The 16,233-nt window shown below is 41.2% G+C and overlaps 1 protein-coding gene across 2 annotated transcripts in view; it reads right to left on the reverse strand.

The window, feature by feature from the left end:
• SYDE2 (synapse defective Rho GTPase homolog 2) overlaps nucleotides 1-9,455 on the reverse strand; it is a 48,014-nt gene extending 38,559 nt beyond the window's left edge. Inside the window, exon 1 of one of the 2 annotated variants that reach the window (XM_082688200.1) lies at nucleotides 7,950-9,455. In XM_082688200.1, the coding sequence (XP_082544326.1) occupies nucleotides 7,950-9,276 (1,327 nt within the window). In that variant the 5' untranslated portion in view covers nucleotides 9,277-9,455. The remainder of the gene's footprint in view (nucleotides 1-7,949) is intronic. The other variant, XM_082688201.1, reaches the window with a different exon arrangement.
• Nucleotides 9,456-16,233: the final 6,778 nt, after the last annotated feature.

Raw genomic sequence — 16,233 nt, forward strand, 5'->3', positions numbered from 1 at the left:
CATCAAATACTTGTTATGTGTTTGTGTTAATATAATGAAATAAGGCTCTAAAAATGTATACATAACATTAATTCCATATAAAGAGGAACATATCCAAAGAACTGCATAAAGCAGGCTTCAATGACGCTCAGTAAATTAAATATACACCATAATACCAATTCATTAAACACAGAAAAACAGACAAAACCACCTTTCTAAAAATATAAGGTCATGCTAGGTTTATAAATGATGGAATTATAGTTTATCTACTTTAAGTATGCATATGATTGATTCATATTAGTATTATAGCAAATACAATATAATACCCTAATAACAGAGTAGTAAAGGAGTAGTATGAGGAGCTTAATAACAACCAAAAAATTAGGTTCATACATCATCAAGGCTTTCAGTAACCTCTGTCTACTGAACAAAAATCCCTTAAAAAATGTAAACTTGTCTTTTTTTTATTCTATTTTTATCCAACCAAGCAATTAATATTTTAAAATTATATATATAAATATTTTTAAAAACCCTCCAACACAAACTGCATTTCAAGTTCAACTAGTTCCAGAGGCAGGAACAGACCAGGACTCAAAAGGCAAGGAAGCGCCCATGAATGCCTATTATGCATTTATTTCCTAAGTCCCCTCTGTATATCAGTGCTGAGAGATAAAACAGGAAGCCCTTAACCTCATTTAAGCCTCCACAAAAATCCTAAGATTATTTCCACAAGCCAGAAAAAATGAAGAATGTGGTCAAGGTACTAGCTGTAGTATTCAAATTTAAACCAGTCTAACCCTAAAATCAATGTTCTCCTACACCTGTCTCTCCTATACCATGCTACCCACCAGAAAGTAGTGAATAGGCAGTCCTTTCTGAATATGGTAATAATATCAACCCAGTTAGTAAGAATTAAGTGAGATAATGTTGGAAATATTTTGAAAACTATATAGTACTACTCAAAAAAATCAAGTAACTTGCTAAGACCACCTAGTTCATAAATGGGAAAGGCAGCACTCAAAATAAACTCTTCTGACTCCAAAGTTTGTAGCAGTATGCCTGGTCCAGGACTAAGAGAAACACACATCTCTACCTCCAAGATTTATCATGCAAACATGTAACAGATATTCAATACCTATCTTGAATTGATTTAGTTTAATTAATAAAAAACATGAAGATTCAAGAGTCTTTCTTGGTTCTGCTTCCTTTAAAGTAAAGAAATTAAAAACTGAAAATCAACACATACTCAGGAATCACTGGGGCCTCTGGATTTTTAGTGGCCACGTCTCTGTCCAAGTGTACTAAAAGCTAAATCTATTGCACATTTAAGTCCAAATGCCATATTATTTATTAGCATGTCAGACATTCACAAGGTATTACTTGTAATCTTTATACAATTGTAAATTTGAAGCCAAAAGTACAAAATTATACAACTCACAATGGCTACGAGTCACATCTTATCTTTTTCTCAGCTGTCTCTCAAAAGATCCAACATTTTATACAGTTAAATTATTTTTAGTCCTAGAGAGTTTTTTGACATACATTTTAAATGAAACAGACATGTTTCTACTTGTACTGCATTCCAAGGAGCTGCAATGACAAAAACAAAGCTACTGGCATCCCATACTTACGCAAACTGACCCATCTATTGACGTGAGTACTTAAAGTATAATATTAAAAAAAATAATTACACAAGATACAATGCAACTACTTTTCATGAAACTACAAACTACAAAAACTTGAAACCAAACAATCTGATTGCTACTGCTTGAATAATTCAAAATAGTACATGATGCTGAAGTTGAAATTTAGAGATAAACAGGTACATGATTGTGATTTCTGGATAAAGGCCAAATTTATTCATTTATTAAAATTGAATAAGCAAAGCCTACAGGGCACTAATTTTACTTGAGCAATTATTTATAGAGAATTTAAAACATTTCATTTTTATCTCCCTAACCAAAGGGATGAATATGACTGTTAATGACACAGAAGTGAAAAACCATTTGCAATCTTCTATTTACTTCCTTTGATGCTAAAATTAATGTTAAACCCTACTGGCATAAGTGTGAATTACCTTTAGCTTCCATTAGCTTTACTTACAGCTCTATTCATACATAAACACCACACTGAAAGAAGATAAAGGTAAAAAAAGATACCAAAATAAGTATGCAAGTTGCAAGGCAAAAAAGTCTTTATTCCCTTACAATTATACCTGTTGTGGTATAATTAATTAAATGATTAATTAACGTCATTTTACTTTGAAAATATGTAAGAGAATGCAGAAGCGGTAATTAAGTTTTTCACTTAGAAAAATATTCTACATAGTCATGAACTACTCAAACCAATTTGGGTTCTTAACTATCTCATAATAAATTTAAATGAGTTACTATTACTAAACATTTATTTAGTGTCCTAGCTCAAAATATCAGCAACCTTTCTGAGAAATTATGCATTTTCACCCTTAGTGAAAATATACCTATACACAGACATCTTTTCATCATTTAAAAAAGACCTACTGCAGAAACAAACTCTGTTGCTTTTGCTTACTTCTCTTTAAAAAATCCTAAATAAAATACTGTATTAGAGTTTAAATAAATACAAACAGCCCTGCGTAGAGTCAAACCTGGCAGCCCAGAAGAAATGACTAGAATAAACTCAAACCTTACGTTTATGCATATACACATATAAACACAAATATGTGTGTGTGTATGTCTTTCTCTTTTCGAGATAAATCTAAAGAGGGAAATGGGTAGAAGGGAGAAAAAAAGAAACTTATTTTTCTATCTTTTATGTTTCCTCCCTTGTGACTAGCAACAAAGCCCTTAAGAAAAAAGCTGTGTGCTAGCTTTGGGGACAGTAGAGAAAAAAAACCCTGAGACTGTTTTCAGTTCCATAAAAGTAAGGGGGAGGAGCAAGACAAAGATCCACAAAAGAAAAGATGAGCAGAATAAATAATGCCCCTAAAGGGGTATGTTCTAGCTCAATTCCCAGTGTTCTTCAAGGCGGTACTCCCCAACTTCTGATCATTTCCCTCTCCATCCAGAATCCTAATGATCTGGGCAAGGTAGTACTCTCACAAAGCCTGCTTGCCTTTCTCTTGATTACGGCCAACTAAGTACCAAACATGGTGCCAAATGGATTATCTTTTTTCATCCTCACAGCAATCTGAGTACTAAGGCTATGCCATGTTGAGTAACCTGTTCAAGGTCACAAGCCTGATAAGGTAATTGGTGGGGTCTGATCAGAAACCCAGAGGTCCTATTCTGATAACCAGTATAGTATATGGCCTTCTCTCTGGCAGATTCCAAAATCTCACATTTACTGGTAGAAGATGAGACCAATATAGAGGGAACTGCTTAAACTTGTCACATGTAAGCAGTAAGTATACATGTATACATAACTAAACCAAAGCAGAAAGAGTTCAACTACTTTGTTCTAATAGGGTTCAGGTATCAGAATAAAGTAGAATGCTTTTTCAAAATTTTAACAACTGTATCAAGATAGGTGATAGGGGGCACTGGGAACTCTAGAACCTAACTACTCAAAGTATGTACCAAACAGTAGCATCAACACTAGGAGTATGTTAAAATGCAGAATCTCAGGTCCCACCTCGTGTCTATAAATCTGCATTTTAACAAGATTTTCAGGAAATTCATATGCACATTACGTTTAAAAAGCACTGCTCCATAACCACTCTTTGAGTGGCAATGGTCTAGAAAACAGCCTTGGCAATTCTCAAAAAATAAACTCCACTTAGAAATGTAGGACTTTCAAATCAACACACTATTTTCTGCTGCCTTTGTAATTCTCAGAGTTTTCCTGCCACCAGCAACTCCAATGTTCTATGGCACTCTTCCCAAAAAAAAAAAAAAAAAAAAAAAGGCAACTAGACTTGCTCCTAGGGCCACAATGGCAGAATTTCTCAGAGGGGTATTTAAATTTAACGCTAGAAGGCAGCGGTGCCTGGATGGTTCAGTCAGTTAAGCATCTGCCTTTGGCTCAGGTCATGATCCCAGGGTCCTGGGATGGAGCCCCACATGGGGCTCCCTGCTCAGCTGGGAGCCTGCTTCTCACTCTCCCTCTCCCTCTACACCCCCCCCCCCGCTTGTAAGCACCCTCACACTCTCTCTCAAATGAATAAAATCTTTTCAAAAAAATAAAACTAGAAGACAGTCAAAAATTATATGCATATTGCCACTAATCGTGAAGAGGGCTCATGCATAAAAGAATTTGTTGAAAAAAATCCATAAAGATCATGTAGCTCAAAAAGATAAGAAACCAGAGCTACAAATACTTGAAAAAAAAGAAGAAATAGATGGGACTCCACATTTTAAATGTCAACTTCCCTTTAAGGTTTATTACATGAGATTAAACCAGTTAATTATACTATTTTAAGAGAACTGCCTAAAATTTTTTTAGACAAAATTTCCTTTCACAGAGAGTGTAGTAGCAAAAGCAGAGTCAAAATAGGCTAATTTTAGGGGCTTCTGGGTGGCTCAGATGATTAAGCCTCTGCCTCCGGTTCAGGTCATGATCTTGGGGTCCTGGGATCAAGTCCCACATCTGGCTCCCTGCTCATCAGAAACCCTACTTCTGCTTCTCCCTCTGCCCCTCCTCCTGCTCATGCTCTATATCTGTCTCAAATGAATAAATAAAACCTTTTTTTTAAAAGGCTACTTTTAAAGCAGTAAAAGGCTGAAATAGTTTAACCTAGTGTTTTTTAATTTATTTCTGAGTACTATATGCTAATTAAATTTATTTATAAAGACTTTTAATGAACTATAGTTGGCAAATTAAAATTCCTTTGTAATCTTAAGGCTTGCAGAAACTTGACAATATTTATCATGTGTAATGACTTTAGATTTCTTAAATAATCATCTCAATTAAGAACAAATTGGCCAATCTGTGAATACTACATGCCCAATGCACCAAGTCACTGGCACTGTTATACTCCCTAAAGTTTTAGAGGTTCTTAGGAGGAGCCAGATCAAAACAGAAAATCATTTTGGCTTCCATTTGTTATAGAGTCTCAAAAATTTCCCAAATACCTAAATATTAGGTAGATTAGGTATCTCTGTCCCATTATACGTTCCTATATTATAAATTCTGTAACTTTTTTTAAAACAAAATATCCTCAAAAATCATACTGCATAGAAAAGTATGATATTAACCTTTTAGTCTAACATCTTTATACAATCTAAAATGTACTGCTTCATTTGGACTGCCCAATTAAATTTTAGAAAATATGACTGTAAAGTAGAATCCGGAAAAGATATTTAAAAAACAAAACAAAACCAGAATCCATGTAACATCAATCTGAAGTTATTTAAGGTAAAGGTTTAAAATAGAAGTATTGATTTAAAAATTGTCTTAAAATCTATGTGAACTCCTTCATCTTTGCAACTTTGAGGTAGTTACATTTCTGAACCTTATTGAAGTTCCATTCATGTCCTCAATCCAAGCAACGTGATAAAATTTGTTGGGTCAGACCTCTAAAGAACTTTAGCATCTGTCTGACCTTAAATAAATACAGGTTTTGGAGTCATAAAGACGTTAAGTCTGAATCTATGTAATTGTTTGAATCCATACCCTAGTATATACAAACCATATACTAGTTTGTGTTACCTTGGGCAAACTACTTAACCTGTTTCTTTTATTGTTGTTAAATGACAAATGTCATACCTGGGTGGAGGGAGGGGTCATATGAGAACCGCATAAAGTATCCAGAATGGTTTTAATAAGTTAAACTAACCTTCATGAAAAATAGTTAAAAAACAAAATTAGCTCTCCAAATCTATACTAGATATGTAAACATTACACAAATTATTTTTATCTTTCCTAAAGATTTGAAAGGAAGCAACATTTGATTAAATAACATTAAATAATAACAACTGAGAACGTTGTTTAAACCAGAAATTATCTGGGGCACCTGGGGGGCTCAGTGGGTTAAAGCCTCAGCCTTCGGTTCATGTCGCATGGTCCCAGGGTCCTGGAATCCAGCCCCGCATGGGGCTGTCGGCTCAGCAAGGAGCCTGCTTCCCCCCCCCCCTCTCTGCCTGCCTCTCTGCCTACTTGTGATCTCTCTCTGTCAAATAAATAAATAAAAATCTTTAAAAAATAAAATAAAATAAACCAGAAATTATCCAAGCTTTTGCTTAGATTCCTTGTAAAATATCTAAAATAATACCACATAGGGATTCTAATGTTTCATTTTAATGTCTTTTAAAGTTACTTCCATTTAATTAGTTTCTCAATTAAAAAAATTCAATCAATTCATTGTTAAGCATTACTACATTTATTAATTTATTACTTTTAAAGTCCTTGAATATTTATTTATAACTTAAGGCCTTAAAAGCCATCAGACTTTGCATGTTTAACCTTTGCAACAAAAGAGTATAAAATATTTGTTTTATGCAGATTTTTGCTATGGCTGAAATTTAACAAGCTTACAAAGAGTTAACTGAACCAAATCATGGGAAGTAAAGATACAGTGGCAATAAAATATGATTACAAATTCTTTTAAACCTTCAAATGCATGATTTTAATATAAATTTAGCATAAAGTACATCTCTCTTTACAAAAAAATTTTCATCCTGTTATCCTTTTATTCAAGTGAAATGGAATAAAGTTGAGGAAAAAAATTGACAGGTATGGATTAGAGATTTATAGATTCCAAAAAAATTTCAAATTTGTATAAGCTTTAAATGAATCATTTGATTTGTCTTCACTGTGGGATAAGAAGTTTTGTGAACTTTGTTTCTCCCCACTGTTTTGTATTTAGTGGTTAAACAAAGTTAATGTGTATAAACCCAGCCCTGGAGAATCTGTAATTCTTACCAGAGAAAATGACAAGTACTCTGAATACTTTTTACATTTCACCATCCAGTATTTTTTAGAGAATTAATGACATGTACGTCTTTATGTTCACTAAAAAGTCTTTGTATTTAAGATTGTACTTCAAAGGATCACGTTGTTTTGGACTCAGTTTGAAGGTATTATACTTCTTTCAGGAAAGAATTTTTACTACTTACAGCATAATTAAAAGATTTCTAAAACTGGCACTCTAAACCTTCAGCGAAAATTAAAAATCATGTACATACAAAGCTGGGAGCAAAATCCTATTTTATAAGGGCAAATATAGTTAAGTTTACAAATGACTGTAAAAAAGTCTACACTTCCTTAGAACCACAGGTGACATCTTTTTTTGATTAAAATACTAGTGCCCTTGATTTTCCACAATAAAAAGATTACTCACTTTGTTAGTTTTTTTGTGGGAGGGAGGAAGGAGGAAAGGTGGAGAGAAGTATGTGAAATCCTACTTGACTAAAAAGAAATTTTAGTTGGTAGTTTTTGTTTGTTGGTTTGGTTTAGTTTGGGGTTGGGTTGTGTGTGTCTGTGCTGTGCGCACGCCGGCCTGGGGGGCGGGGGGGGGGGGGGAGGATGCGTAATGAGTAAAATGACAGTTTATGAAGCCCATAAAGTCTACCTTGGATCAAGTTCAAATTCACAAACTCCACAAAGTCTACGGATTTGCCTAGAGCCACAAAGAATAAAAATCAAGGCAGCACCGCCGACTCTATACTAAAAGCATGTGGTGAACTTAACCTTTACTCACTGTCCTGCTGAGAGTAGGCACACTGGTTCTTCGGGAAGAAAAATCAAAAATCCCAAGGTCCTCCTCATGTCACTGTCTTAAAAACAAAACAAAAAACGGAAAGGAAAGAAGGAAGAAAAGAAGGGAGGGAAGGAGGGAGGAAAGAAGGAAAGAAAAAAGAAAAAGGCCAAACAAGTGAACGCATTATACTAAGTAACCCGGGGCACTCAGCTGCCACTTACGTGACACTCACTTTGGCACCGGCACGTACCTGTCTGCAAAAACATACCTTATTCTTCGCTCTTAAAACAGAAGCCCAGGTAGTAAAGATTAAGACGCAAAGTGTTAGCATTCTGATTGCAAAATAACCTACCCGTTAACGTAATTCTTTGGTCTGGAGGCACAGAGAGGACTTGGCTCTCATGCATTTTCAAAGGGCCCAGATTTGGAGAGGTTGCCTGCGCTCCCGTGACTTTGGGGGGTGCCCCCCGGGAGCGACCCTTCATTCCCAAGGACAGCAGACGTCCTTTGTACATCCACTTCTGCAGCTTCTTGACTGTCACCGCGGGAGGCTTGAGAAAGGGGAGCCCCTCCTGGCCATTTTCTTTGCCGCTGCGTACCACAGCGGACCCCGCAGGTTCCCTGAAAGGGCTTCCTGAGGAGCGGCCGGGGTCCCTGGAGCGGGAAGTCAGGAGGCCGAAGGGCGCGGCGGCCGGGACGCTGCCTCCGCTCCAGCCGTCCATCCCGCCTCCACGTGGCGGGGGCTCGTCCAGGTCTCCGCGCGCGCCGCACCTGATCCAGCTGTCGCTCGGCCACCGCTGGAAGGGCAGAGGCTTGGCACCCACCCGGAGGCTCTCGAGGCTTCTGCTGCAGGACAGCCGCATCCGAGGAGTCCGCAGGCGGCCTTTCCCCGACTCCCTCGGAGGCGACCGGGGCGGGGACACCTGCTGCCAAGGGCGGCCACCGCCTCCCCGCTGCCAGTCTTGGGGGCAGGCTCGGCGGTCCGCAGCGCCGCAGGGGGAAGGCGGCTGGCCCAGCGCCCGGGCTCCCACAAGGCAGCCGCGATCCGCCCAACCCCTGTCGCCCCGCCGCGCGCCCGAGTCAGGGGGCAGGTCGTGCATGGCCTGGATCAGCAGATAATAGGCCTCTCGCAACTGGGTCTGCAGCCTGCCTGTCTCCTGGCGGCCGCCCTCCGCCCCCGGGGAGGAGCCCGCCGCCGGGGGAGGCGGGGGCCACCGCTCCGCCTCCGCCCCCTTAGGCTTGGGCGCCGAGTGGGAGCCGCCGGGCAGGTTCTCGTAGTAGTCGGCGTCGTCCTCCGGGTCGTCCTCCTCCTCTCCGCTGCCTTCGGAGCCCGGCGGGGCGTGCAGACAGGCGCGAGGAAGCCCGCCACCCGAGGAGAAGGCCTCCTTCCCGCCGCGCTGACGAGGCCCGAGCGCTCCCCACTGCTCCGGGCGCCCTCCGGGGACCCGCGCCTCGGGAGCCCACACGTGCGGCGACGACGACGGCTGCTCCAGGCTCGGCCGGGCTGCGCGGGCGTGCTTGCCTGGGCGGGCGTCCGGAGCACGGCCGGCGTCTCCCTCGGCAACCGCGGAGGCCGCCACGGTAGCTGCAGCGGCCGCCCGGCGCCCGAGCCCCCCGGCGGCGCGGGGGCTCCGCCTCCCCCGGAGCCTGGACAGCGTCCTTCTCAGGGGGTCCGCCATCCCTTCCGCCTCAACACCCAGGCTCGCCCCCGCTGCGGGAAGAGGACGGAGCCCAGTTCCGGGAAAATCTGTGCTCGCGGAGGCGGCGGCGACGGCGGCGGCTCCCCATGACCGGCGCTGGCCCTCGCGGGCTCCTCACATACTTGGCATAACTCTGCCGCGGGAAGGGGTGGGGGAGGGCGGCGGCGCCGCAGAGCGCATGCCCCGGAGCCTCGGGCCGCGACGGGGCGCGCAGTCTGCGAGCCGCTGAGCTGCGCTCCCTGGGGTGGGCGCGGGGCGAGGCGGAGGGCGGGAGGCGAGGAGGGCCAGAGTGACCTAACGGAGACCCGGGGACCCGAGAGGGAGCGCCCAGAGGGTGGGGAGGAATGGGGCGGCGCGGGGGATAGGTAGACAGTGAGAGTTGAGGCAGAAAAAAGAATGAGCGGAAGGCGGCAAAGTTTTGGAGAAAGGGAAAGTGCCCTCCTGGCTGCCACCCCGTCACCTTCACCCCCTGCATATTGCCACCATTGCATGAGGCGTGTCTAAGGTAACAAGTCCCAGCTTGAGAGAAAACAAAAATCGTTTTGACGGACACAGTGTGAGTACAGGTGTATCTCATTGAGTGCAATGTGTTCTAGAAACATTCCTAATCATTTTAACGACACGGAGAGCCAGCTATTTAAAGGAAATTTGCAGAGATTTCTTTTCAGTGAGGAAGAATCCTTTTGCCCCCAAAACCACCACTTTGTCCCCGTCTTTCTTTCTTTAATGAATGCATACTACCACAAAATTCTGATTATCAACCAAAACTTGTAAAATGGAGACGCAGAAGTAGTGCCCTCACTTTCAGCCCTCTAATACTTCATTTTAATGAAAACTTGGTTGAGAAAAAATTGGGCAAAATTGGGAAACAGTGTTAGTTGGAAATACCAACTCTCTTAAAAACATTAAATCCTGTATTGTGTGTAACAGTTGCACAGTACCTTGAGTTGCCACAGGTGAATGGACCTATCCCTGATTGGTAAGAATCATCACTGCTGTCATCTCTGATTTCAGTTACTTTTTTTTTTTTTAAAGATTTTATTTATTTATTAGGGCAAGTTGGGGAGGGGGCAGGAGAGGGAGAAGCTGGTTTCCCTCTGAGCCCAAGCCCCATGCACCACAGGACTCCATCCCAGGACCCTGAGATCCTGACCTGAGCCCAGGTCAGACACTTCACTGACTGAGCCACCCAGATGCCCCCAATTACTTTTTTTTTTAATGTTTACATATTAGAAAAGGGCCTTTGTCTGATTAGCTCATGAATGTACTCCTCTAACTCCCAGCACAATACTCGCACATGATAAGAATTAAAGAAATACTTGTTGAATAAATGAATGCTTACATAACTAAATAAAAGAATTTAGTCTTGGGGCATCTGGCTGGCCCCATCACTAGGGCATGCAATTCGACCTCAGGGTGGTAGGTTGGAGCCCCACAGGCCCCATCTTGGACAGAAGTAACTTGGGGAAAAAAAAAAAAAAAGAATTTGGTCCTAAGTTATCCAATTTCCAAATGTATTTATGTAAGTTTTATTTTCCCCCACCAGTTAAAGACTCTGATCTCTAAATGTGCTTTGGCATATACCACTTTCTTTAGTATCTAGTCCCTACCTCCTTGAATAATTTTACCTGCGTCTTGCATCTCCATTCACAAAAATGTTACCCATCCTTTAAGACGCCTTCTCTCAGAAGTCATCTCTGATATTTCAGAGGACATGATCTCTCATTCTTCCAAACTCCAGGAGTACTTTATTCATAGCCATTCATAGTGTATTTATTGGTTTTTGTTTTCTACAAAGTATGCCTTATCTCTCCTGCCAGAAAATTCATAAAATCCTTATGAGCAGAGACTATTTGTAATTGACTTCTGTATTCTCCACAGAGCATAAGTATAGCATCTTTTATGATAAATAAATATTTTTGAATTAATGTCAGTTTTAATTTAGAGGAAACGAACAGCTTTATTTCCAGTCTATTGCCTAACTCTCCACTAGACCATATTATATTAGTGTTGTTTTAAAATTCTCTTAGAGGGCGCCTGGGGGTGGCTCAGTGGGTTAAGCCTCTGCCTTCCGCTCAGGTCATGATCTCAGGGTCCTGGGATTGAGTCCTGCCTCAGTCTCTCTGCTCGGTGGGGAGCCTGCTCCTCTTTCTCTCTGCCTGCCTCTTTGCCTACTTGTGATTTCTCTCAGTCAAATAAATAAATAAATAAATAAAATATTTTTTTTAAGTTTTTTTTTATTTGTTTATTTGACAGACAGAGATCACAGTAGACAGAGAGGCAGGCAGACAGAAAGCCCGACGCAGGACTCGATCCCAGGACCCTGAGATCATGACCCGAGCCGAAGGCAGCGACTTAACCCACAGAGTCACCCAGGCGCCCAATAAATAAAATATTTTTAAAAGTAAATAAAATTCTCATAGTTATGAATAAGAAATACTTTTGTTTGTTAAATAATCTTAATCCTCATCTAGGGAAATACTGTGAAATGTTAAACTATAATTTGCATGCATTACTATTTATAGTCCTACAGTATTTTTATTCCATGGAGCAAAGGCTATTTAATGAATAATCAAGGCATACAATTATGTCCCAGGGAAATATTCCCACAGGAAATGACTGACAGTAAATCTGCCAATAATGGTGTCTGTAAACACAATTCGATCTCTATCTCAGAAATTATTTAATTCCAACTCTTGTAAGTTAACAGTTATGAAGTATACCATAAATTGCGTATATGTGTAAAAATGAACACAAAAATATAACCTTGAAGGTCTAGGTTGAACTTCTTTAATTCAGCTTGTCAACTTGTCAACTTGTTGATTTCAGGAGTTATAAATACATTGGCCCATATCAAATACTACACATTGTTCTACACATTACGACTAAGTCTGAACACAACTGAACTTAATGCCACTTAGAAGCAGAAAATGTTCTATCACATAAATTCACAATTTTTAAAGGGTCACAACAGAAGTTAATAAGGCAGTTAAGGCTATATGATACTGCAAATCCCAGTGTATGTGTATTGCACTTCAATAAAAAGTTTATAAAAATGTAACTACAAAGACAGTACCCACAGAATTTACATTACATATACAATTAAGATGGTGACAAGATATGAACATAAGTTAAACTTCATGAAATCCTTTTTGTGTTTTAACCGTTTCACCCCATTCTCTCAGTAATCTCAATTTTCATATATTTCTAGTCAACAGATTCCTACAAAAATTAAGGGGTGGAGATACATTTTCCAGTGTTTGTACTTGTTTCTCACTGACTTGGGAATCATGTTGATGCCCTGTGAATTAACAACTGTGTCGGCACAGTCACAAAAGATGAAACAACTATAGGATAATAGGACTCCAGTAAGGCAGGGAGCCAAACTAGGGATGGGGTAGTACTGACTCAGTCTGGGGGAAGAAGTGGGAAGCAGGGCAGGTTGAGACAGAGGGCTAAGTTTAACAGTAATATAAAGCAAATGTCTAGGTATGTTATGGTTATTTTCTAAGCAATTTAGAGTGCACTTCTGTCTCACTGCTGTTCAGTCTTCCATTGGAGTCTTAGTGGAACCAAGGACAAATTTAACTCCAGCATTTGCCCAGTTCTCTCTCTCTCTCTCTCTCTCTCTCTTTCTTTCTCAGCTGGCTTCTAGGGATCCTCTGGTAAAGAGCTGCCTGGTCTGCCATGATGCCAGGCCATCAATATTGAGTAAAAGTGTTCTAGCCCCAAACTGACCACACTGCCACTGCCCTGAAAATCAAAGATGGCATGTCCTCAATATAACATTTTTTGGTCAATTTTTTCCATAATTAATATTTGGCAATTAGTCATGTCCCTTACCTCATCCCCTACCTTGAACCAAAGCAATAAAAAGGCGGCTTTTGCCTAATGTTTTAGAAATATATAATGTTTTAGAATATTCACTATTTTACACTTTTTTTTTCAAAGATTTTATTTATTTGACAGAGATGTCAAGAGAGGGAATATAAGCAGGGGGAATGGAAGAGGGAGAAGCAGGCTTCCCACTGAACAGGGAGCCTGATGTGGGGCTCCATCCCAGGACCCTGGGATCATGGCCTGAAGCCGAAGGCAGATGCTTAACAACTGAGCCACCCAGGTGTCCCTATTTCACATTTTCTTATCATATATTTAGGATGTGTAGAGTAAGTTTCTCAACGTTACCATAATAAGTGAAAGGGAATTCAAACCTCATCTATCTGATTCCAAAACCACTATAGTCTACAGCCCTGGGACATTTCCCTATAGAGAAAAATAGAATATCCATTCACTATAATAGTCACCTGCACTGACCTAAAACTTGGTCTTCATAAATTATTTGGTCACCTTTCAGAAGAGTTTAATATTTCTGAGCTTTTGTGAATCGGGCGGATCATTAGAAAGATACTTGTTGAAGATTTGAATGCTTTTCTGTGTAGTTCTCTTCAAAGGTGTTAGGATGAAATCCAGTAATATATTCTCATTTAACTGCAAGTATTAAGCTACAATGTGCAATTCCATCCTAGAAACTCTGTCTAATTTTAAAAGTTGGACAAACTACAACATTTTAAAGGTAAAATATATGCATCCTTATCCAGGCACTCTCAGATGAGCCTCTTTTATTTTTTATTTTTATTTATTTTTTTAAGATTTTTATTTATTTGCCAGAGAGAGAGAGCGTACAAGTAAGTAGTGAGGCAGGCGGTGGGGGGATGGGGGGAAGCAGGCTCCCTGCTGAGCAGAGAGCCTGATGTGGGGCTGGATCCCAGGACCCCGAGATCATGACCTGAGCCTAAGGCAGAGGCTTAACCCACTGAGCCACTCAGACGCCCCAGATGAGCCTCTTTTAGAAGTGAACTAAGGGGATAGCCTGTCCCTCCTAAGTGATTTGTATCTCGGGGTAAGTCACAGTTGATGGAGGGAAGTAGTTGTTTGTTTCAAAGCTGTTATCCTAATAAAAAGAACCAGTGCCATATTTTTTTGTTCTGATGAAATACTGGATCTAATGATGGAGCTCGACAAAAATCACAAGTGGCTACTCACATTACCAAGAGGGAGACACAGCCTGACATTATATGGCCTCTGGTTGAGTACCAACCACCATCTGTGGGGTATTCTTACCATAAATTAACCTGAGTTTGATCAACCTCAAGGTCTGATTACCAGTTTTCAGGAACTGCAGAGAACAGAGGAGCGTGCTAGCACCAGGGGGCTGCAATTATAAAATCCAGGCTATGGGAAAGTACAGGCCAGGATTCAGTTTCTTCAACCTATTAACCAACTGCACGATATGGACCTTTTTTCTTTTAAGTAGGAATCTAACTTTCCAAATAGATCTTGGCAACTCTTTAAAGCAACATAATTTTGAGGGCAGCCAGACGGTTTACACTGCGGGGATTGCACGAGAATATTGAAATCTAGGTCTAGACTGTAATTCTTTTTTTTTTTTTTTAAAGATTTTATTTGTTTATTTGACAGAGATCACAAGTAGACAGAGAGGCAGGCAGAGAGAGAGAGAGGAGGAAGCAGGCTCCCTGTTCAGCAGAGAGCCCGATGCGGGACTCGATCCCAGGACCCTGGGATCATGACCTGAGCTGAAGGCAGCGGCTTAACCCACTGAGCCACCCAGGCGCCCCTAGACCGTAATTCTAATCCAAATCTGATGAGGTGTAATAGAAAGTATTTGAAATCAGATAGAACTAGTTCCCCTCCTAATCCTGATCAGTCACATGCCCCAAACCCACAGATCGTGGTGAGGGAGCTCTTGCTCAGCTTTGCCAAGTCCAGATCATTATTCCTCCTTCTTCCTGAAAATCCACTTCTCTCTTGAAATAGACAGCATTCAACTATATCACCTGCCACCTCTGATTTTCGCTGTCATCTGCCAACCTCTCCTTTGTTCATTCTAGCATCTGCCCCGCGATCTCTCTGCCATTTTTCCTGTCATTATTATTTGGGATTTTGTTATTTATGAAAACGATCCAATAACCTGGTCTATTTTATTTTTTGGTGGTTTTGGGGGGGGCTATTTTTTTTTAACTTTTCTAATAATCTTGTTCTCCACCCACCTCAGGCACCCAGTCTGAGTCATACATTAGACTTCATCATAACCAATACCTGCAAACACTCTAGGCACCACTTCCTACTTTTTAGCATTCAGGCTCCAACTATATTTTGATCCCACCGTCCCTTTGGTCCGTCACTCCTCTTCTGTCCTTTCTTCTCCGTTTGGGTTGCATGCAGGAGTCCTCATACCATCACTCCCTTGCCTACATTCCAACTCTCATCCTCTCCCCCACTGTCTTCCTCACGTGGCAAAACTCCAACCCTGGTTACAACTAACTTTCCCACAAACTTCATACTTGATATTTGGATGACTTATGTGGCTGGTGAAAAACACGCTAGAACCTCCCCCTGGTCCCTCAGTGCTGCCAAATAACTCCACTAAATACCCTTAGCCCATTCATTCCCGTCTTCCTCTCAACTTTTTGACACCACTATCCCCTCCTCACTGTCAGTTATCACTTCTCTTTTTTTGTGAACTAAGGAGACAGAAACATTCAGGGGAGAATGGCTTCAACCTCCCACCACCAGATCTCCCAGCTGGCATTACTTGCCCTCTGAAATTCCACCTCGGGTCCCCTCAGGACCCATGAGATGTTGCCCCTGTACCTACGGGAGGTCAACTCTCCGCCCTCCTACCTGTCTCCTCCCCTTCCTCCTCTCACTGCCCTCCAATCACACTGGCTTCCGTGTTCCTCCAACACACCAAACACACTCCTGTCTCTGAGCCTTTGCATTTGCTGTTCCCTCAGTGCGAATTCCTCAAGTCTCAGCTCAAATGTCATCTGCTCAGAGGGCCCTTCCTTGACCATTTTACTTAAAATAATAACCCTGACACTTCCTCTCCATTCACTTTGCTTTCTTTTTCTTTTT

The sequence above is a fragment of the Mustela nivalis genome (assembly GCF_964662115.1).
Source record: "Mustela nivalis genome assembly, chromosome: 10".
Taxonomy (NCBI): domain Eukaryota; kingdom Metazoa; phylum Chordata; class Mammalia; order Carnivora; family Mustelidae; genus Mustela; species Mustela nivalis.